Source organism: Mytilus edulis, chromosome 13 (assembly GCF_963676685.1).
Source record: "Mytilus edulis chromosome 13, xbMytEdul2.2, whole genome shotgun sequence".
Lineage (NCBI taxonomy): Eukaryota > Metazoa > Mollusca > Bivalvia > Mytilida > Mytilidae > Mytilus > Mytilus edulis.
This window is the reverse complement of record NC_092356.1, coordinates 26,613,899-26,638,477: the sequence shown is the minus strand read 5'-3', so window position 1 is coordinate 26,638,477 and position 24,579 is coordinate 26,613,899. Positions and strand designations below refer to the sequence as shown.

The 24,579-nt window shown below is 32.3% G+C and overlaps 1 protein-coding gene across 1 annotated transcript; it reads right to left on the bottom strand.

Annotated features, from left to right (window-relative positions):
- Positions 1–999: 999 nt before the first annotated feature.
- LOC139500924 (uncharacterized) lies at positions 1,000–24,309 on the bottom strand. The gene is made up of 8 exons (XM_071289823.1): positions 24,193–24,309; positions 22,753–22,795; positions 19,478–19,606; positions 17,947–18,062; positions 8,269–8,353; positions 6,598–6,711; positions 2,699–2,796; positions 1,000–1,075 (listed from the first exon to the last, which is right to left on the bottom strand). The coding sequence occupies exons 2-8, from the start codon at positions 22,757–22,759 to the stop codon at positions 1,046–1,048; spliced, it is 579 nt and encodes a 192-aa protein (XP_071145924.1). The 5' UTR covers positions 22,760–22,795; positions 24,193–24,309; the 3' UTR covers positions 1,000–1,045.
- Positions 24,310–24,579: the final 270 nt, after the last annotated feature.

Below are 24,579 nucleotides of genomic sequence, written 5' to 3'. Positions count from 1 at the left end.
TCATTAAATAATTCAAATGACGGTGACTATTTTGAACGCATCTATTCCATCGAACTTGAGAATACAATATATACTATTTAGTCTGCCTCATATATTGACATATCTAAATATTTTCAATGAGGGTCGGTTGAAAATAAAACTTCACGACAAAACAGCTGATTTAAGCTTCCGTTTCTATATAGCAACATTCCAGTAGCGCTAGCATACGGAATTTGTATCTCCATATATGAGGGCTTGTATTTCCTATCATGATGTCCGTGAAAGAGGGTTGCTGCTCGCAAGGAAGCTATTAAACCAAGTGGTATAATTATCGCTCCGTAAGTTTCACGGAAGCTATCACGAGTTGGTTGATCGTTATGGAATATCAGTTTCACAAATGATATCGGATTAGTTCATTATATCGCAGCTTCCATCCCGACTCCTTTTCCCAAATGTGACCTACCGAAAAAATACCTTTTAATGTGTTTGTACTAACAAGAGCAACACGATGGGTGCAGGATCTTCATATCATTCCCGAGCACCTGAGATTATCCTTAGTTTTTGGTGGGGTCGTGTTTTCCAGTCTTAAAGTTTCAATGTTATGTTCTGTGTTCTATAGTATGACGGTTGGTCTTCTTTTTTTTCAAGCCATGACGTTTATTTTCGACTTATGAGTTTGAACGTCCTAATGGTATATTTCGACTTTCTTTGAAATTCAATAATTCACATGTCAAGGTTCATAAATTAGCATTGTTAAAGGCGCTAGTTAATGAAGACGTAACAAACTGTCTTTGGTGTCTATTGTTTTCAACAATTTATGTTCGGTGATATTTGTAGAATGCAGATGACATTGTAATATTTATTTATTTTTATTTTTTTTAAACATCAAAATTGGCGGGAATGCTGCCTACTGATTCAAAATCATACTTATTTCGACGAAAGACTTTATACCTCAGACACAAAAATAGTGTAACGATGGTAAAACATTGAGATGTTTAAAGAAAATAGAAAATATGTACAACATGTACAAGATGATTTATTGAATAAATATTATTTCCCTGGTGGATTACGACGGACACACACAGTTGACCTTATCCTGCAAATATAAAATAAAGATTAAAATATAAAACAAATCCGGTATAATGTTATAAATAACGTCTCCATCTTTTCTTTCTTTGTTTCTATATTTGGCATAGTCTGACGAGTTGTATCATACAAAGAAAGTATAAACTTTAGTGGTTCAAATTATACTGTCAATTCATAATATATATTGCGAGTATTGATTATTGTGATTTTTTAATGATAGAAAACAAAATAACATTTGAATTATTACAACGTTAGGAAACGATGAAAGCATGTCTATGTATCAGATATCGCGATACGAGTTATAATTATTGCCCTACTCATTAAGACGTGTTTCCGCATTAACTAAACATCGCAATAGTTTTTATTTTTAAGGCAATACCTTGTTCTACTGATCGATATAGAATAGCTATAAAAACAGATCTCATTGGTCTCTCCAAATTTCAAACATCCATAAAAAGGAATCTTACATTACAGTTACAGCAAAATGTCTAGAGTGTGTAAATAAAGGTGATATCTTTGGTTAGCTACTTGCTAGCTGAACCGTGAAGGCATTATCAGGTGACGTATACTACCCTCCTTACAGTTACAGCAAAATGTCTAGAGTGTGTAAATAAAGGTGATATCTTTGGTTAGCTACTTGCTAGCTGAACCGTGAAGGCATTATCAGGTGACGTATACTACCCTCCTTTAAGACTAGTAAGACAGATAACCAAGCTGTCTGTCTATAGGACTAGACTATTTCAAAAGGAAGGTAGTATACTTAACCTAAGAAAGATATTACCTTTACCTTCACACCCAAGTCATTTTGCTGTGAATTAATGCACAATGTGTGTAACTGGTTTCTTATCCATCATCAAAGATCGTCTCAACATTTTATAAAAATGAAAAACTATTTTTTTTTTTTTTTTTTTTTTTTTTATTCATAACAGTTTAATGAATGATTGTTTCTTGACTTTTTCAGTTAGAATTAGAAAAGTGTGTTTTTCAATTTTTACAAACATTTGCGACATAGACCATTAGCTGTTTTTGATCATACAAAAAATAACTGTATATTTTATTATGTAAACATATAATGATATCATATCAGAGATGATTGACGACAAGGTAATTCTTATTCTATGTACTTGAAAAGTAATATATTACACATTGTTTAAAATATAAGTGAACTTTTTTTTTATTAAGCTTGACCGTCTATCTTGAAAAAAATAATTAAGTGAGATTGTATAAACCGTTGTTTTAGCAATCTCTCATCATATAAGAAACTGTAAATAGACAACTTTGTGTACAGTATGGTGTCTAAAGCATTTTGATCACTCGTGTCAATGCAAAGTAGAATAGTCCTTTCAAAACAATATTTGATATTTGTTGACGCAAAGATAATGATAATTTAAAGAATATTGTCCCTATCTCCAACTATATTTGCTAGCGTTTAGATTTAAATAGAAATCGTTACAACATATGTCAAACAATAAGGTACAGTCGATAACCTTATCGTCTTACTTAAGAAACAATCTTTGAAAACAACAATTATATAACTTGTAATTATATAACGAACTTGCATATGCAATTGAAGTAAGATGGGCGAACTTTCTCGTCCCTGTTGTATACAAGTATATACTGATGTCTCACTCACCAATCTTGCTTCACAGATTGGCCTTCCAGGTGTCGCACAATTTGAGTTTGCATAAGGTCCGGTTTGTATAACTGTTACACATTCCACTGCAGCGCCAACTGTAATATTCAATATTATATTATATAAGTAACAAAAAAAGGCAAAACAAATACCTTTTAAAATTCATTATTTTATCAAAATATCTTAAGCGAGAGTAGTTCACCAATGATTAAATATAATGAATAACCATAAACAAAACATGTTGGTACGGTATGAACTTCATAATGAATAACCATAAACAAAACATGTTGGTACGGTATGAACTTCATAATGAATAACCATAAACAAAACATGTTGGTACGGTATGAATATCATAATGAATAACCATAAACAAAACATGTTGGTACGGTATGAATATCATAATGAATCTGACCGGGTGCTGTGACAGGGTAAAAACCCAAATCACAAAAAAGCCAAAACTGTAATATTCAATTTTTATCCTATAAGTAACAAAAATCAATTAGAAGAATGAATGAATTTAACACAAACAAAATATGATGGTACTGTATGAACTTTACAAGAATCCGGACCGGGTGCTGTGACAGAGTAAAAAGTGAAATCAGAAAAATACTTAACTCAGAGGAAAATTCAAAACGGAAAGTTCGAAATCAAAGTGCAAAATCAAAAGCTCTAACACATCGAACGAATGGATAACAACTGTCATATTCCTGACTTAGTAAAGTCATTTGTTAAGAAGAAAGCGGTGGATTAAATCTGGTTTAATAGATAGCTAATAGTCATCAAAAGTACCAAGATTATAGTTTAATACGCCAGACGCGCGTTTCGTCTACATAAGACTCATCAGTGACGTTCAGATCAAAATAGTTATAAGGCCAAATAAGTACAAATGTGAAGAACATTGACGACCCAAAATTCCAAAACGTTGTGCCAAAAACGGCTCAGGTAATCTATGCCTGGGATAAGAAAATCCTTACCATATAATTGATATGTATGTCAACACCAAAGTGCTGACTACTTGGCTGGTGATACCCTCAGGGACGAAACGTCCACCAGCAGTGGCATCGATCAAGTGGTGTAAATAAATATCAAAGGTACCAGGATTATAGTTTAATACGTCAGACGTGCGTTTCGTCTTCATAAGACTCATCAGTGACGCTCAGATCAAAATAGTTATGAAGCCTAACAAGTACAAATGTGAAGAGCAATGAGGACCCAAAATTCCAAGACGTTGTGCCAAATTCGGCAAAGTTAATCTTTGCCTGGGACAAGAAAATCATTAGTTTTCGAAAAAAATCAAAGTTTTGTAAACTGGAAATTTATAAAAATTACCATATAACTGATATTCATGTCAACCTCTCATTTGTATGACAGTCGCATCGAATTCCATATTATTGACAACGATGTGTGAACAAAACAAACAGACATAATAATTAAAAATTTCAAAAAATGGGGGTAAGCGTCTTCTTCTTCACAGGCAGCATCCGGTATGCAAATTCCCACTAAGTCAACATGTCACAATCGTTATAACACAAAATCGGTAAAATTACGACTGCACGACTATACTGCTACACAGAAAACATCGTCTCTGTCCACAAATTCATGATAAAAATACTGTCAAATAATAAGGGCAAAACATTTTTTTTTTAAATAGTCTGCAGACCTCGGTTCTGGGAAATAAATCGTTTAATCGATAATGCATTTAGAAAAGGCAGTCGAATAGATGTATTCTAAACACTCACGGAAAATATGTATAGATTCACTACTATTGGTCACTTTTGCTCTCGAACTCGGCATTGTGCGCAAGGGTGTGAACTTTTCGGGTTCAATTCATAAAAAAAAAATCATTTGTTTGTTTTTACCAAATCCTAAATAAACAAAAAATGTATTTTCTTTCAAAAAAACCTTGAAAGTTTTAAACAATAAAAGGTATTAGTGACCAGAACTCAATTCTAAATAACATTAATATAAGATATGTTTGCATGTTTATCTTTAAAATTCAAGAATAAAATTGAGAATGGAAATTGGGAATGTGTCAAAGCGACAACAACCCGACCATAGACCAGACAACAGCCGAAGGCAACCAATGGGTCTTCAATGAAGCGAGAAACTCCCGCACCCGGAGGCGTCCTTCAGCTGGCCCCTAAACAAATATATACTAAACTCCGAATTATACACAAGAAACTTAGATTAAAAATTATACAAGACTAAAAAAGGCCAGACACTCCTGACTTGGGACATGCGCAAAATTGTGGCGGGGTTAAACATGTTTTTGAGATCTTAACCCTCCCCTATACCCCTAGCCAATGTAGAAAAAAAAAACGCACAACAATACGCACAGTAAAACTCAGTTCAAGAGATGTCAGAATATGAAACAAAAGAAAAAAAACAAAATGACAATACTACATAAATAACAACAGACTACTAGCAGTTACTGACATGCAAGCTCCAGACCTAAATTAAACCGATTGAAAGATTTTGTCTTCATCATATGAATATCAGGCACAATCCCTCCTGTTAGGGTGTTAGTATTATACCCTCATGCAATATATGAGAAGAACATAACCTGTGTCATGCCAACAACTGGTTTTTAAATAAATATGTTTAATTCCGATGCAAGTATTTTTCAAGTAATATGCAAATAACTGCATTTTCGCACACTTATTCTATTGATAGATTTGTTCTTCTTGACAATCAAATCTTATTTCTTAAAAACAAATATAAAATAAAGTTACAAGCCACAAGACGTGACCAAATGCAGATGAATTGAAAGCATATTACAACTCATCATTAACGAGTGAATTTAAACCGTCTTGCAAATATTCATTAATTTGAAAATACATTCATTGGTAAAGCATTATTTACTCTTCGAAACGACACTTTTAAGTTTTCGCCACGTGCAGTTCATGAATATAAGAATTCGTCCCCTTGATATTTTGCTGTATCTTTCTATGATAGTTAAATATCTTCAGTTAATTATGGTTGAAATTTAAAAAAAAACAAAAAAAAAAAAAACAGGAGCTGATAGATGCTCAACACTGATATTTTATTTAATAAACCTATGACAGTTCTGCATTTAGTACTGCAAAGTTAATTGTAAAAAAACAAAAAAAAACAATTTGATACTCTTTTTTTTAGAAATATAAGAGGTTTGATCAAAGAAATGACCTGAAAACAAGTGACGAATATTTATGTGCATGCTCTGTGAACTTAACTTTTTCGGGCCAGTACTTTTAATCGAGAATCTTTAGATATGCAAATGTTTAGCCTTAAACATTTTTTGATTCGAGCGTCACTGATGAGTCTTTTGTAGACGAAACGCGCATATGGCGTAAATATAAAATTTTATTCCTGGTATCTATGATGAGTTTATTTACAACCACTGGGTCGATGCCACTGCTGGTGGAGATTTATTTCCCCTAGGGTATCACCAGCCCAGTAGTCAGCACTTCTGTGTTGACTTGAGTTATCATTGATCATGTTGATATGTTCAGAATAATAAATTAACTGTAAACAAAACTTTGAATGTTTGAAATACTAAGGCTTTTCTACCTCCGGAATAGATTAATGAATATAGAGAAGTAAGTTTATTTGCACCTGTCCTAAGTCAGGAATCTGATGTACAGTAGTTGTCGTTTGTTTATGTAATTTATACGTGTTTCTCGTTTCTCGTTTTTTTTTATAGATTAGACCGTTGATTTTTCCGTTTGAATGGTTTTACACTAGTAATTTTGGGGCCCTTTATAGCTTGTTGTTCGGTGTGAGCCAAGGCTCCGTGTTGAAGGCAGTACATTGATCTATAATGGTTTACTTTTATAAATTATGTTTTGGATGGAGAGTTGTCTCATTGGCACACATACCACATCTTCCTATATCTATTTGTAGCAGTTATTGGAACTTACAAACAGGATTTACTCCATTAGATGGAAGCCCGGAACCGGTGTGGATCCCTGTTGGGTTGAGACCTGGAGCGCCAATGTCGGTAAATCCAATGTAATGAGCGGCAGCAGCATTCGCTGTTAAAAAAAAATCAAAAAAGATAATAACATAGGTTTTAGAAAAAGTCATTCGCATTTTGACATATATCTTTGTAGAGAGGGGCACCAATGTCGGTAAATCCAATGTAATATTGTGCAGCAGGAGTCGCTGTTAAAATAAAATCAAAAAAGAAAATAACATAGGTTTTAGAAAAATCCATTCGCATTTCGACATATATCTTTGTAGAGAGGGTTAAAAGGACATCATCGTGTGCATATAAGCGGGCGATGAAATAAATTGTAAAGAATATTTCATCATTTCGAAATGGATAAAACTTGTTCATAAAACAATGGTTTGATTATCTTTGGTTTGAAAGATTACATTTGTTAAAATAAAATTATCATTATACAAAATCGATGCAATGGATAATTATAACGTGTATTGTTCCTTATAGTTCTTATAATGCTGAATTGTTTTCAGAAAATGTATAATTTTCGTTTATTTGCAAATTAAACGCAAATGACCGTTACCCTGCTGCTGATCCATATTGATTTCAATAATACTAAGATAGAGAATCACGTGGTAGCCTGGTTGAGTGAGGAGGAGATGTGGATGGACTTTTATTTGCCCCAAAGTTTGTCACCAGGTGCAAAAAGCATAATTTCGCGATTTTTTCCCTCTTATTTCATGACCTAGAAGACTGTGCGATGCCGATAGATGTGTCGCAATGTTGTCTTCATATAGACTGGATACCAGTGACAACAGTGACCTTTAAAGTGCTGAGATCGCAGTGAACTTGATACAGTAGTCTGAAGAAGATCAAATCAACGAAATGTCGAAAAGGAGCTCCGTGACCTATCAATAATGTTAGCTTATTTTTATCGCAACTTATGCTCTTCCGGCTTATGGTATCAATTTTAAATGCTTGATTTATTTAATTTCACCTTAGTACATCATTAAGGCCATTTGGTCATTGAAGAACCCTTGTTGAAAATTTCTCTTGAATAATACAAAAAATATTGGGAAATATATCAAAAACAAATTATAAGTTTATTCGATTTTTTAATATGTGCTTATTTAGATAGTCAATGGAAAGGTAGGTACTATGCCATTAAGAAATCGGGGCAAATCCACTAGAACAAAATTTCTAAGTATTTACATTTTCATTGATTAACCGTTATTTATTACAAGGGAAAGTATGTAGATTAAAACTAAAAAGAGAAAATCTAGGAGTAAACATGTGTTAAAGTTATACAACTAATAAAATTCAGGCGGTCAAAAGTCAAGATAAAGGAGGAATGAAGCATCAAAGCTAAAATATTATGTAGAAAAGCACATCAGTTCTAGAATTGCCACCATCGTTTTTTGAAAACAATGTGAAAAAAAAATAATTTTGAGCGCTGTTCAATAACCGTAACTCATCTATCAGCATTTTTACATAACGATGTTAAGGAAGAATACTCTAAGTAAGCAAACGCGACGAACGATTGACCTTATATTTTTTTGATAGTCACTGATTTTCCAACTGACGTATTAAAGTATCATAACATATAAGACAAATATGAAAACTTAAAATATATTTTAGATAAACTTACCGGCGGGTATAATTGCCCGTACTGCGTTCAATTCTGCTGTCGTTCCAGGCTCAAATAGTGATCCTCCCACAGTGGCACACGCAACCTGAAAATAAGATATTCAATATTATTTTGTTTAGTTACAGATATAATTTCAAAACATAGTTTGTCATTCTTTGTCAAATTTGTTATTAAAATTATTTAATCTTCGAAATCACATAAGCCATACCATCTTCGGATGCATTATTCTTGACCAATGGTAGCATTTGCACTCTTCAATTTGGAGGTAAAAACGGTAGCTTCTAGATGCTACACACTAGGTAAAGCAGGAAACGAAATCTACGTTGACATTCATGCATTTGTGCAAGAAACATACACAGGAACTTCTATTAGTTGATTAAACACATGTATATTGTAACTAAATATAGTTGTATGTTTAGGGACGGTAACACTCATAAATTTTTGTATTACGCATAGTTTCTTTTTAAGATATTTGAAGCGAGTTAAATGTTGTCAAATGCTCCCTAAATAGAATAATATTTTGCAATATATAACAAAAACGCAGGACTTGGTATATTATCATTCTAAATAAATTTTTTTACTTTGCAAGAATTGGCTTATTAATATTTTGTCACACTTTCACGATAATTTTTTATTTTTTTAGATTTTGGAATCAGAATGAGGTGCAGAGGTAAGATGTTCAAAACTCGAATGTCGTAAAATCTATAATATTGTAATCTAGATAATAAACAATGGATCATAATCGGTCAAATCTACATTCGATTTATGAGCCTAGTGGACTGTAATTTGACAACACTCGGGTAAAAGGGTAAAGGGTAAAAGAATCAGAATTTGAATTAGACTAGACCGGTACTCAGAGCAAAATTTTTCACACTGATCTAGACACGTTTTTAGGTTTTTTTTTATCTTTCGAGGTACAGTGTTGAACTAAAAAATAGCTTTAATCTTTTTCCTTATCAAAATATTTACAGGATCCAACCAGTTGCAGGTATATCAAGGGGTAAAGAAATATAGATTTCTGATTACTAGATTAAGTCTGGTCACGCATTATCTTTCACGATCAAAATAATGCGTTGCCTGATCTTTCACGATCAAGTTTGATGAAAATTCAACAAAATTCAAGGTTTTCATAAACAAATTCACGCTTTTAAGGGAAGAGCATACTTTCATTTTACTGTACTATCAGATACACCAAAGATTAAATTTCCAATATATCATGATACATGTATATTGAAATATGACCATTATAGGTACAAATAACGTGTTTTTTAAAATTAATTCCAGATGCATTGCGCCTTTTGTGATTTTTCATAAAGTACTGCATAATTTCTCTACTTATTGCACAGTAATGTTGAGGAAGTTGAACCATTTTGACAGACATATTTTTTTGTTTGGATTTGTTCCGCGTTTTGAAAATTAAGCGATTTTTTCACAGATTCGGAACTAAAATTTGCATTAAATGTCTTTCACGATCCGGTATCAGAGCTTTCACGATCGTCTCGCAATACTTGACCACCGTTGGATATTCTTTCACGATAATTTCTCTCGTTAAACGGAATGACACCCGTGTGTAAGACTATATACATTATTAGTTACATGGTGTGTTAGTGACCTAATACGATATATATTTGGTCAGTAAATTGCATATGGGTTACATTTTGTACGAGCGAAGCGTTTAACGAATTTATCTTACCGACTATCTTCACATGGGGTATTTTGACTAGCGACCTCCAATACTTAGTATTAAAAGCCTACTTCCATTTGTCTTTAAATTTGTTTTATGAATTTATTTCAATCATTCATTACATCTATAAATTTCTTCTTCTGTTAAATCCTTTCAGATTTCTTTTTTTTTTAAATTTTGGAAATGGAAGTAACTCCGTTATGCCAACAATAAAAACTTGGTAGCTTTAATTATGTTTTATGAACTTATTTCCACTTTTCATCATCAATTTCTTCATTTGTTTAATCCTTTCAGATTTTTTCTCATCACCGTGTTGTTTTTATAAAGGGTTGTAGCATCTTTTTTGTTTTGATAGGAAGTAACTCCTTACTAACCCCATATGGAAACTAACTCTATATTTTTCATGAAACCCTATATCAAATACACATATTAACCACGTGTAGTCCTTTTACCAATCATATCTCTAAAAATCTAAACGAGGTAGATTATATGACCTAATACGATAAATATGGGGTCAGTAAATTCCATATGGGGTGAGAGCACACCGTGTAACGAATTTATCTTACCGTCTTTCGTCACATGTGGTATTAAAACTATCGGCATATCAAAGTGATTAAGTATTCAAATTTTTAGTTTTAACATGTTTACGTATCTACATCCATTTTTCTATACAAAAAAACATATATCAACAATAACAACATGTTAGCTTAAAATTTGTTTTTATGTTTTTCAATAATTCATTATCAGTTTCGTCTGTTTAAACTTTTCAGATTTCGTTTTTGTTTTGAAAGGGAGATAACTCCTTACTTACCCTCAGGTTGCTAATCCTATATGGTAATTAACCATGTATTTTTAGGTCACCCTATACCAAATATATATATAACAAAGAGAGCCCAGGTGGTCGTGTGGTCTAGCGGGACGGCTGCAGTGCAGGCGATTTGGTGTCACGATATCACAGTAGCATGGGTTCGAATCCCGGCGAGGGAAGAACCAAAAATTTGCGAAAGCAAATTTACAGATCTAACATTGTTGGGTTGATGTTTAGACGAGTTGTATATACATTATGTACACAGCCATGTATCACCATCATTGATGGCGATCCGATGGATACATCTGTTGTAGGGTTGTCACTGACTCAGACGTATATATATATATATAGCAAAAGTAAATAAACACGGTGTACAGAATGTATATAATAATATTTTTAAATTTGCAAACTACATTTCACATCAAATAATAACAGTTCGTTAAAATATTGTCACTAGCGCTTTCATGCCTTCTGGCAATCTTCAGGCGACGTTTTAACAATGTCCTTGACGACACTGCCGTTGGTAACGTTTATTACGTTACAATAACGATAAGGGGAGATAAATCAAACGTGTTTAAGTAGATGTCGTCAAGGACATTGTTAAAACGTCGCCTGAAGATTGCCAGAAGGCATGAAAGCGCTAGTGACAATATTTTAACGAACTGTTATTATTTGATGTGAAATGTAGTTTGCAAATTTAAAAATATTATTATATATATATATATATATATGTATATATATATAGTCACCACGTGTAGTTCACTAACAAATCATATCCCCATACATCAAGATGTATCCGGATATGGTGAAAAAAAATACCCATATCCAGAAATCAACACCACTTTGCTTATTTGAATATTATACTAAAGAAATCGGATACGGGTCACGGAAATTATATTGAAATGATAGGGTATTTTGAAAAAAATGTCTGTTTTAACTTTACTTTAAGTGATAGACAGATTGCGGGGACAGAAAATAAATATACACAACAATATACACCATTTAAACGAAACATAATGACTGTCGTTGCAAAAATCAAGGTTCCTAGCTATTTTAAAAGTCGAAGCGAGAGGTTTCTAATATTGCAGTATAAAATACAGCTAAAATGGTTGAAACGTCAAATTTGCAAACTTCTTGTTGACATTGACTAACAAGGTCATTAAAAAACAGGTTGCGGGGATGAAACTTGAAACTTGAATGTCAAAAGAATAAGCACGTTCAAACCTTGTATGTGTAGTCGTTGAACTCTAGGTTCCCACGTTACGTTAAAATTCCGCTATTTTAAGAAAATAAACTCACGAAAACAAGAAAAAATCACGAATTTCGCGTTCATTGCTTTGATTTTGACCGCCTGACAACTTTACAGAAATATCAGAGTGATTATAAACAAGGACTCTGTGACGGTCAACTTATGATATCTGTGTTTTTAAAGATTTCAATGATATCAAGCCAGTCCAGTTCAAACTATTATCACGTGGTACAATTTTCCTTTACATATTATGAATATTAATTATCAAAAGTACTACCAATTTCTGGCTATGTACCTCATGTTTGTGGTTTACCATCTTTGTCGCAAGTTTATTGTTTTCTGTTTGGTATAAAACTATTATAAAGGTCCATTTGTACAATCTTGTGATCAATTTATTTGGCAACCGTCAATTGTTAAAATATTCTTTTTCACTTTTTTTGTCATTTGGAAAATAATTTTTGTGCTGTATTTAGACCCATCTACAACGAAATTTGTTTTACATACACACGTATAAAATTTTTAGTTTTCATCCAACGCAATCATAGGTTTGAACGTTGTTTTCAATTTAGACTTGGATATACTATAAACTAAACACATTTATTAAAAAAAAACGTTGTTGGCATGACACGGGTTATGTTCTTCTCATATATGTTATGATGGTATGCTACTTAACTCCTAACGGGAAGGATTGTGCCTGATGTTCATATGATGAAATCATAATCTTTCAGTCAGTTTAATTGAAGTCTGGAGCTGGCATGTCAGTTAACTGCTAGTAGTCTGTTGTTATTTATGTATTATTGTCATTTTGTTTATTTTCTTTGGTTACATCTTCTGACATCAGACTCGGACTTCTCTTGAACTGAATTTTAATGTGCGTATTGTTATGCGTTTACTTTTCTACATTGGCTAGAGGTATAGGGGGAGGGTTGAGATCTCACAAACATGTTTAACCCCGTCGCATTTTTGCGCCTGTCCCAAGTCAGGAGCCTCTGGCCTTTTTTAGTCTTGTATTATTTTAATTTTAGTTTCTTGTGTACAATTTGGAAATTAGTATGGCGTTCATTATCACTGAACTAGTATATATTTGTTTAGGGGCCAGCTGAAGGACGCCTCCGGGTGCGGGAATTTCTCGCTACATTGAAGACCTGTTGGTGACCTTCTGCTGTTGTTTTTTTTCTATGGTCGGGTTGTCTCTTTGGCACATTCCTCATTTCCATTCTCAATATAACTATATATTATTATATATATAAACAAGTCTAAATTGAAAACTACGTGCAAACCTATAATTGCGTTAGATAAAAACCGCAATTTGTATACTGATGTTCTTAAACCCTGCTGACTGCCATTGGCGATTGCCAAATCAAATTGATCACGAGATGTAACAAAATGGATCTTACTATAAATTTAATACTAAACAGAAAACGATAAACTTGTGGCATAGATGTTATGCCACAAACACAAGGTGTCAATATTTTATTTGTACACCAGATCTAGATTTCGACAATATATGTCTCTTCAGTGATGTTAGGGATCGAAACGGTATTTGGAAGGCCATATAATTTACCCTCAATTTCAGATAAACTCTTGAATTTTAAGAGTCAATATAGGATGAACGGATCATATATACCGGAGGGAAAATATGATACAAGCCCAAACAAAAAAATATAAACGAGTCTAAATTGAAAACTACGTTCAAACCTATGATTGCGTTGGATAAAAACCGCAATTTTTATACGTGTGCATGTAAAATAAATTTCGTTGTAGAAGGGTCTAAATACAGCACAAACAACATTTTCCAAAAGACAAAAAAAAGGAAAAAGTATATTTAAACAAAACATATATATATATATATATATATATAAGTGTCTAAGAATGTAACTTTAACACACTGATGAGTGTTATAAAATTAGTTGTTATATTTTATATATTATTCACGCAATATTTCGCTAAACAAATTAGCTTCATCGGGCGTGTGCATCTATCTAGGTGAAATCGGATGCATGACAAAAAAATATCTTTGTAGCTTGACGTTTTTGTGTAAAAGTTTAAAATATTGATTGATGGGGTATATACAAGATATTTTTGCCGTTTATTGTACATAATAATTTTTAAATCTACACAAATAGTTGTTTTAGTTAAATAGAATGAAATTCATGATTTATTCCTTTGGTTTTGGGTAGAACTGTTTTTCATCCCTCTCATTAAGTCCATCAGGTTCAAGAGTACGTAGCTGATGCATCCAGAACCTTTCTCTCTGTTTTCTCCTTTCGGAGTCCCAATTTTGATTTACCTCAATTATTTGAAAGGTGATATTATCAAAAGTATGTCCTGTTCTTAAGAGGTGTCTCGTAATTGGACAGTTTCTTCCTTTTGTATAGAACGACCGGTGATTGTTAAGTCTGATGTTGAATGTAGTTTATGTTTCACCAACATACTGCAGCTTGCAAGTTCCACAAGTAAGAATATAAATACTATTTTCCGTTTTGCAATTAGATGTAACATAGATGTTGTATCGCTGCTTTGTTACTGTGCTGCTAAAAGAGTGGTCAGTGTTGGCGGCTTTACAGCACTTACAATTGCTTCTACCGCATTGTTTGTAACACCCAAATTTAGAAGTTTCTTGTTTCTTTACTTTTGATGTCACAAGTATGTCTTTGAGATTTTTGGGTCTGCGATAGGCAATAACAGGAGGTGATGGAAAAATTTCTTTTAAGGAAGTGTCATTTTCGATAAGACGCCAGTGCTTTCGGATAGTAGATGAAATATTTGTCAAATCGGGATGGAAGGTTACAACAAACGGAATTCTATCTGCACGGGTCGTCTTATCTTTGTATTCCATGAGGCTAGCTCGATCTTTTTCTTGGGCTTTATCAAAAGCGTCTGTGATGTTTTTGGTTTTATATCCTCTTGATTTCAGCTGTGTTTTTAGTTGTCCCAAACGATAGTTAAGTTTGGATTCCGAGGAGCAAATTCGCTTTAGTCTGATGGCTTGACTGTAAGGTATACTCCTGGAGCAGTGTTTCGGGTGACAACTTTTTGGAGAAAGGAACTGGTGTTTATCAGTTTTCTTTGTGTGGAGATCAGTTGTCATGATCCCGTTTTTTACAAATGTGGTGGTGTCGAGAAAAGCAATTTTCTCGCTTGAAAATTCAGATGTAAATTTAATTGAGTGATGGAACTGATTACAATGATCTAAGAAATCTTGCAGTATCGTTCCATTTCATGTCAATATCATCAATAAAACGGAGCCATGACAAGGGTTTGTATGACACACTTAAAAGGATGCGTTCTTCGAGATCCCCCATAAAAATGTTGGCAAAAGAAGTTGCCATTTTTGTTCCCATACTAGTTCCGTCAATCTGTAAAAAGTGCTTGTCGTTGAAAATAAAGTTGTTATTTTCAAGCACTAGCTTGAGCAATTGAACTAGACAGTCAGTTTGGGGATGTTTATCCTTTCGAGTATTCCATACTTTTTCACACGCGGCAATTCCTTCATCTTTTGGAATATTTGTGTATAAAGAAACTTCTAAATTTGGGTGTTACAAACAATGCGGTAGAAGCAATTGTAAGTGCTGTAAAGCCGCCAACACTGACCACTCTTTTAGCAGCACAGTAACAAAGCAGCGATACAACATCTATGTTACATCTAATTGCAAAACGGAAAATAGTATTTATATTCTTACTTGTGGAACTTGCAAGCTGCAGTATGTTGGTGAAACAGAAACTACATTCAACATCAGACTTAACAATCACCGGTCGTTCTATACAAAAGGAAGAAACTGTCCAATTACGAGACACCTCTTAAGAACAGGACATACTTTTGATAATATCACCTTTCAAATAATTGAGGTAAATCAAAATTGGGACTCCGAAAGGAGAAAACAGAGAGAAAGGTTCTGGATGCATCAGCTACGTACTCTTGAACCTGATGGACTTAATGAGAGGGATGAAAAACAGTTCTACCCAAAACCAAAGGAATAAATCATGAATTTCATTCTATTTAACTAAAACAACTATTTGTTTAGATTTAAAAATTATTATGTACAATAAACGGCAAAAATATCTTGTATATACCCCATCAATCAATATTTTAAACTTTTACACAAAAACGTCAAGCTACAAAGATATTTTTTTGTCATGCATCCGATTTCACCTAGATAGATGCACACGCCCGATGAAGCTAATTTGTTTAGCGAAATATTGCGTGAATAATATATAAAATATAACAACTAATTTTATAACACTCATCAGTGTGTTAAAGTTACATTCTTAGACACTTATATATATATATATATATATATGTTTTGTTTAAATATACTTTTTCCTTTTTTTTGTCTTTTGGAAAATGTTGTTTGTGCTGTATTTAGACCCTTCTACAACGAAATATATTTTACATGCACACGTATAAAAATTGCGGTTTTTATCCAACGCAATCATAGGTTTGAACGTAGTTTTCAATTTAGAGGGACTCCGAAAGGAGAAAACAGAGAGAAAGGTTCTGGATGCATCAGCTACGTACTCTTGAACCTGATGGACTTAATGAGAGGGATGAAAAACAGTTCTACCCAAAACCAAAGGAATAAATCATGAATTTCATTCTATTTAACTAAAACAACTATTTGTTTAGATTTAAAAATTATTATGTACAATAAACGGCAAAAATATCTTGTATATACCCCATCAATCAATATTTTAAACTTTTACACAAAAATGTCAAGCTACAAAGATATTTTTTTGTCATGCATCCGATTTCACCTAGATAGATGCACACGCCCGATGAAGCTAATTTGTTTAGCGAAATATTGCGTGAATAATATATAAAATATAACAACTAATTTTATAACACTCATTAGTGTGTTAAAGTTACATTCTTAGACACTTATATAATTTAATTTAGTAACTGCATCAGTTTATTTACAAACTGATCCACACCTAGATAGATTGAATGTTGATTGTTGCTATTTTTAGACACTATATATATATATATATATATACAACTCGTCTAAACATCAATCCAACAATGTTAGATCTGTAAATTTGCTTTCGCAGCACATGCTACTGAGATATCGTCAGATTCTGATGTTAAATGAATCATCTTTAAGTCTTCTTAGATTAAACTATTACAATCTTGAAATTTATACAATAAAAAAGTCAAACCGAACATTAGTTAAGACGCTTGCACCATTCTAATAATTTGTTTAACATGACATAGGTTATATGGCTTATTACAACAGAGAGTTCAAATATATGCTTTAAATACAAATAATAATGTGCGATATGAACTAGCACAATTCTAAAACTTTAACGGGAACGACAATTATGATGGTTAAAGAATGAATACGTCAATAAAATTACCAAATAGACAGTAGTGAACGATCTAAATTTATAAATACTTCAAATTGACAGAGTAAAGTAGCTACAACAGAGTCTGAGTATTTAAACATCGCGAACAAACGGCCGTTAAAATGTAATTAATAAGTTTTGACTAAGTATAACCAGCAGAACCTGGCTTGGTACTTTTACATCCCACAAAAAATTAAGCAATTTAACTTGGTATCTTCAACAAATTTATGTAATAGATGAGAAAGGTTAAGAAATAGAAACAGAGACTGTAATAATAAGTAATATAACCTAAATGTGAAGCACTAACCGGAGTCGGACTCCATCTTTTCATTTATCCGATTTGGTTCCGACGTTGTTAATTTTCTTATCCAAAATCTTTCCCGAGAGAGTCTATCCTCCTTAGACCAAGCAGAGTTGTGGTCTATGATTTTAATGTATATATATATAAAACAATTGATTGACGTTAACAATAGTATGACGTTAACAAATACAAGGGAGACTACTAATGTCATTTTTTAAAAGTTTTTAAAATGTTAAAATATATATATAGCTTCGATCTAATGAAGAGTAAAAAAAACAATTAAAACTACTTACACTTGCAGCCCCATAATTTGCAGCATCCGTTTCTAATACTCTGTAGCATTTATTTGCATTACCATTTGCAACAACCACAAAACCTACTGGGCATGCGGCTATAGGGCTGCACTGGGCTGAATAAAACAATATTTTGATTAAAAAACAAACACAAAAAAGTTATTATACTTGGAATATCAAGATAAACATTAAACATAATTAAAAGAGGTCCGTAATGGCAATCACAAAAGATTAAAAGCATTCGAGTCACACCACTGATATTTAATATAAATTTGTAGTAAACTGGGTTAAGTGTTAGAATCTGTGTTTTTTTTCTCCGTCTAATGATTCAACGAAAAATGTCCTGTTTGCAATGTCCTATTGGGGGGAAAGGGGGGGTAACCATCGTGTGGTTTAGCAAAATTGATTAAACTGTCCATTAAATTCACACAATATAAAAGAAAATCAATATTATTTATGACTATTTTTGTTCCATTTGGTGTCAAGTCTGGTACTCAACAAATTTACTACATTGTGGGACAATTTTATGGGAGGTACACAGTAGAAAGCTGGATACGGCAACTGGATAACAATATAAAACCGAAGCAATCTTAATTTTTATAGTAACCAGAGTTAAATATGTAAGGAAATATTTCGAAATTCAACAAGCCAAAGATAGTTTGGTGTCAGTAATAATGCCTAATGGTTTTAAGTTGCATAAGGAAAATCTAGTCAGAAAATACCCCAGCCACATTCAAATTCATAAGTCGGAAATAAACTGACAACTCCATGGCTAAAAAAAGAAAACGAGAAACACACAAAAAATATTACCAAAAAACATCGAAAACTAAAGACTGGGTAACACAAACTCCACCGAAAACTAAGTGTGATTCTGACAAGTTTCTCTTAATTTTGTTTATTTCTTAATTTGAAATTATATAATTATTTCTGTAATAAGTGTATAAACAATTTTCCTTCATAATGAAACAATCAAATATTCAAAACATAATCAACATGTTAAAGCATATATATATCCAAATAAAACAAAACATGTATTTAATTCATACAAAAAAGCATAAAAATATGGCCCAAAAATTTTAAGTAAACAAAAAGATAGATCACTCTCTTATTACCATCAAAATATTCCCTTAAGTCATTAGTATTGGCAAAAAGTTACAGAGGAGGATGTGGATGGAATATCCTTATTTTCTGTATTCTTTGAATCTTAGTGCATTTTTCCTAATCTTAATAAAATAACGTGTAGGCTGATACATTCTCATCAAAATGATTTTATTATCATTTTTTTTCAGTTCTATGATGAACCCAACATTTTTTTTTAAATGTCCTAATATGGAAGTAGTTTTCAAATTGTTTGATTTTTTGTGTGTTGGCGTATTTTTTTTGTTGCACTACGGTTTTCTTGTTGTTCCTTTGTGTACCTCTTATACTTGATGTGTTTCTCTCGGTTTTAGTATGTAACCCGATTTGTTTTTTTCTCAATGGATTTATGATTTTTCAAAACTGGTATACTACTGTTGCCTTTTTTACATACCTTGTATTGTTGGACATGTTGTCTGTACTGTAGTCGTACAAGTTATGCTCTTTGTATCACTACAGGCTTCAGTGCTACATTTAAGTGACGTGACTCCAAAAAGCAAAAGCAAAACAACTGATAGCGGAACTGAAATAAAGATAATTCTCCACAATAAAACAAGTACTTTGATATGAAAATAGTAAAAGTCAAATGATAGCTTATAGTATGCTGATTTCAAAAATATATGGTGTCCGTACAATATTTTTTAAAAAGGGGATATAATTTGTTACTTCCGGTATTATTTAACTGTTTAATTCACACTGATTCCAAAAATATATAGTTCTATATACTTTCACATTCAAGAGGTACAAAAACACTTTATTAAATTATTTGTATTGTTGTGTAATCAGGTTAACCTTGTATGCAGTCAAATTTAGTGCTTGGTAATCCACCCATAGATCGAAATTTTGTGTCTGTTATACAGATATAAGGGATTTGGCATGCGTGCCAATGGAGACAACTCTCCAGCTAAGTCCCAATTAGTAAAAGTATGCCATTATAGGTCAAAGTACTGTCTTCAACCCGTAGCCTTGTCCCACATTGAAGAACAAGCTATAAAGGGCTTCAAAAAAGAACCACACCAACAAACGACAACTACTTATTACATGATATTCCTGTTTTAGGACAGGTGCACACAAATGTAGCGGGTTGAAACATTTTAAAAGGTATCAACCTTCACCCTTATCTATTGTCTTTTTATTATTTATTTTGGTGCTTTTTGTAAATATGAAAAGTCAAGCGATTTTCCACTGATGTTTTAAGTTTCCTCTTATGTTTTTTTGTTGCAATACTGTTACAGTTTTAATATATATAGGTCACACGCTGACAAAAACATATTTAATCACGCAAAAGTCTGTATGTGCTTGTTCAAAATTATGACGCAGCAATTATTTATTGTTCTGTCTTTAATGGGGACGGCTTTTTTCACTTTTAAAATATGTAAAATTTAACATGTTTTTGCCTCTTAAAGCTAATTATACATAATTGGTTTTTGCTCATTGTTGAAAGTTGTGTTGTGACCTATATTTAAAACAAGGAATATTCATTAGAAAATATAGCAATTAGGTAAAATATGTTGATGGAAGAAATGGTACATTTGCTCATTCAAACATTTCGCTCTTCTCTAACAATCAAACTTGGAAATAAATCGGCCACCTAAGTAGAAAAAGAATAAAATCATGTGATTTATATATTGACTTCTAAATAATACCATTTCAATACACAAAAGAGTAGGTCCGGTAAGGTTTCATCAGAAGAAAGATTTTGGACACTTTTTAAACACGTAAGTGTCAACTTCAGTCGATTCAATTGGTTAATATGAAAGATTTTAACTGAGTTAGTCACTAAAGACTTTCAAATTCAAGCTTAAATATGAAAAAGTATCAAATATGCCAGTATATGTCACTTTTCAGATGGTTTTTATCAAAAATGAATGTGGCCGCATCCGTGTTCACTCTCAATCTTTATATATGTTATGTATTATCATCAAATACAACTTACATTTAAACTTTAAGAATGAACAAAAAAAAAAGCTGTCACTTAAGACGTATTTAAGACGAATAAAGGCAACAGTAGTATACCGATGTTCGAAATTAATAAATCGATTGAGAAGAAAACAAATCCGCGTTACAAACTACAACTGTGGTAAAATGCTTCAAATATAAAAGGAGAACCACGACACAACAAAAACACAACACAGTAATTGCCACAGAAGATTTTTAGGTTTTAATCTTTAGCATTATACCCCAAATATACTCAGAAAAAAGTCACATCAAATCTTACTTGAAAAAGACTAAAAAAAAAATCATTGAAAATTCCAATGGATATTTGCATTGAAAAGGTAGATAACTCTTGCAAAAAATGCAACAATATATAATAACCTTTTGATGAAGGAATAAGGAATTGAAGCGAGAAATTAAACGGACTTATAATGATAAAAAATACGAGAAAAAAATATGATAAACAGCAACCAACTACAGCAGCATTGCCCCATTTCCGAACCTTTAACTCTCCACTAACCTGAGACAGTGGTGTCACAGCAAAACATAAGATCAGCTTATATTTCATTTTTTGAATTAACAATGAGGGACTGAAAAGTTCTAAGAAAATTTTTTCAATTTTATTTATTGATACAAATTTAGCGGCATTAAAATATAGAGTTAAGATGTTAAGTCAGAAAAAGATCTGTTCCATATTGATGGGGTATGATAAATCCAGCGTCTATTTCTCCAAATATGTATGTAATAAAGAAAAAGTAAACTGGCAATGCTACGAACTGTAAATAATGCATGAAATATTGATACAGTGAGAGATGTCAAAGGAATTCTGTAGTCTAGTTGTCACATGTCTGATCGACGATCGAAATTAGAAGACTAATACAAATTCGACCTCCAATAATCACAAAGAAGCTTTACTTCAAGTTTATATTTACATGCTGTATATATTCACCTTATGGTTATAATTTGCATTTTATAAATGCGTTCCCATCACCACAGACACAATTTGTTTTCTCATATTGGATACATTTCCTTAGTCGGATGTTTTTTTACATACATTCCACATAGTCAGTTTTAAAAGGCCCCGAAATGACAAATATAAAACAATCCAAACGAGAAAAACTAACGGCTTAGTTTATGTTCCAAAAATGAACGACAAATAAATATGTAACACATTAGCAAACGACAGCCACTGAATTACAGCCTCCTGACTTGGGACAGGCCCATACATACAGAATGTGGTGATGTTAAACATGTTAGCGGGATTCATAACCTCTCATAACCTGGGACAGTGGTATAACAGTACAATGTAAAAACGAACTATTGAAATTTATATTTTTATTTCGATATTATATTTTGTACATCTATTTCTCCTATTAGTTCAACAGAAAAAAAGTTCCTGTACAAAAATGTGTGCTTCTTTCGAAAACAAGATTTGAGCTTAAATGACGTGACCCCATTTTTTATTTTATTTTTCTATGACATGTAAGTATATGATAAAGTTCATTTATAGAAAAATATAGCGAAATCCTATATTTAAAAATATAAATGTAAAGAGAGGATAAAGGATTTTATATCTCATATAGAAATAATTGTCATCCTTTTTTAATAAAAGAGAAAATCGCTTAATTATTAAAACACTTAAGCTAAATACAAATATAGGAATTGAGCATTATTCAGATCTTGTACATTAATACAAATATATATTGTCAAATTCCACACGTTTTTGATACTCACTTTCCATGCTTGATATTGTTCCTCTTTGTTAGATTTCAAAAACCTAAAACAAAAATGGGACAAAGTAGTTTGATCTTTTATCTTCATTTGGGCTTTGTAAAATTATTCTTATAAAATAATAAAAATTGTATATAATTTTGACATTTTTACATATTATGTCTGTTTGTTTTGTTCACACATCGAAGTCAATATTATAGAATTTGATGCGACTGTCACACAAGTGAGAGGTTTAGCTAGCTATTTAACCAGTTTTTTATCTACAATTTTCTGCGTAAGAAAACGCTAGTACCAAGTCAGGAATATAACAGTTGTTATCCATGCGTTTGATGTGTTTGGGCTTTTGATTTTGCCATTTGATTAGGGACTTTCCGTTTGGAATTTCTCGGAGTAATGATAAATCATGATTTTTTGTAAATACTGCCTCTTTGAACATGTTCATGGTATGCTTGATTCGAACCTATTCAAGTCCATAGAACTTGTATATAGATGAGAAAACATATAAACTTTCCCAGCGACTACTTGTTTATTGTTATATGATGATATTATCTAATAATTTATCGAAGGTACCATGTTTATGATTTAGTACGCCAGACGCGCGTTTCGTCTACATAAGACTCATCAGTAACGCTCATATCAACATATATATATATATATATATATATATATACAACTCGTCTAAACATCAACCCAACAATGTTAGATCTGTAAATTTGCTTTCGCAAATTTTTGGTTTTTCCCTCGCCGGGATTCGAACCCATGCTACTGTGATATCGTGACACCAAATTGCCTGCCTATATATATATATATTTATAAAGCCAAACAAGTACAAATTTGAAGAGCATTTAGGATCCAGAATTCCCCAAATTTGTGCCAAATACAGCTAAGGAAATCAATGCCTGGGATAAAAAAAATCCTTAGTTTTCGAGAGAAAAAAATTTGTAAACAGGAAATTTATAAAAATTACTACATTATTGATATACATGTCAACACCGAAGTGTTGACTACTGGTCAGGTGATACCCTCGGGGACAAAACGTTCACCAGCAGTGGCATTGACCTAGTGGTGTCAAAGGTACCATGATTATAATTAAGTACGCCAGACGCGCGTTTCGTCTACATAAACTAAATTGGATAGTGCTCTGGCTCGGAATTTGATCGGTATAATAATTATAGTTCGTTTCCGTGTGTGTTACGTTTCGGTGTTGTGTCTCTGCTGTGTCGTAGTTCTCTTATATTTGATACGTGTCCCTCAGTTTTAGTTTATAACCAGGATTTGATTTTTCTCTATCGATTTATGAATTTTGAACTACTGTTGCCTTTATCTAAAGTTTTTGAATAGGGTTCTCGCGTAAACTGCATTCATCGAAATTATACCTTATTTATTTATCTACAATTATTGATTGTATAAAACACAAAATATATTGCGAACTTCGGAACTTACCCCAAACTGAAAATGTTCTTCAAAGCCCTTATAGGATATTAATCCAGTGAGGAAACTGGTGTACTGTTTAAAGAAAATAATATCAGAGTGTATATATACACATATCAAGTAAACAATTAAAATCTTTATTGTAACTTTTATGTGTCGTTAAAACGGGATGGGGGTAACATTTATAGTGATTTTATGGGCAAATTCCATTAGCAAAAAATGTCATAATCTAATTTAAGAACGTTAATGAAAATCATATAAAACAAGCCGGATCTCATATTTTTTATGGAATATTGGACTATTGTGGTTTTTTCTTGCCATAATATTTATGGTTCTATCTGCATAGTACTACTATCATTTAGCTGGTCTTCTAGTATAATGTTTTTAAATATACATATC

Excerpts from the sequence above, each read along its gene's own strand:
- LOC139500924 (XM_071289823.1), bottom strand. Across the intron at positions 8,354-17,946 it reads CAAATTATGGGGCTGCAAGT|GTTGCGTGTGCCACTGTGGG; the intron begins GTAAGTAGTTTT and ends TCTTATTTTCAG. Across the intron at positions 2,797-6,597 it reads TAATGGAGTAAATCCTGTTT|TTGGCGCTGCAGTGGAATGT; the intron begins GTAAGTTCCAAT and ends TGAATATTACAG.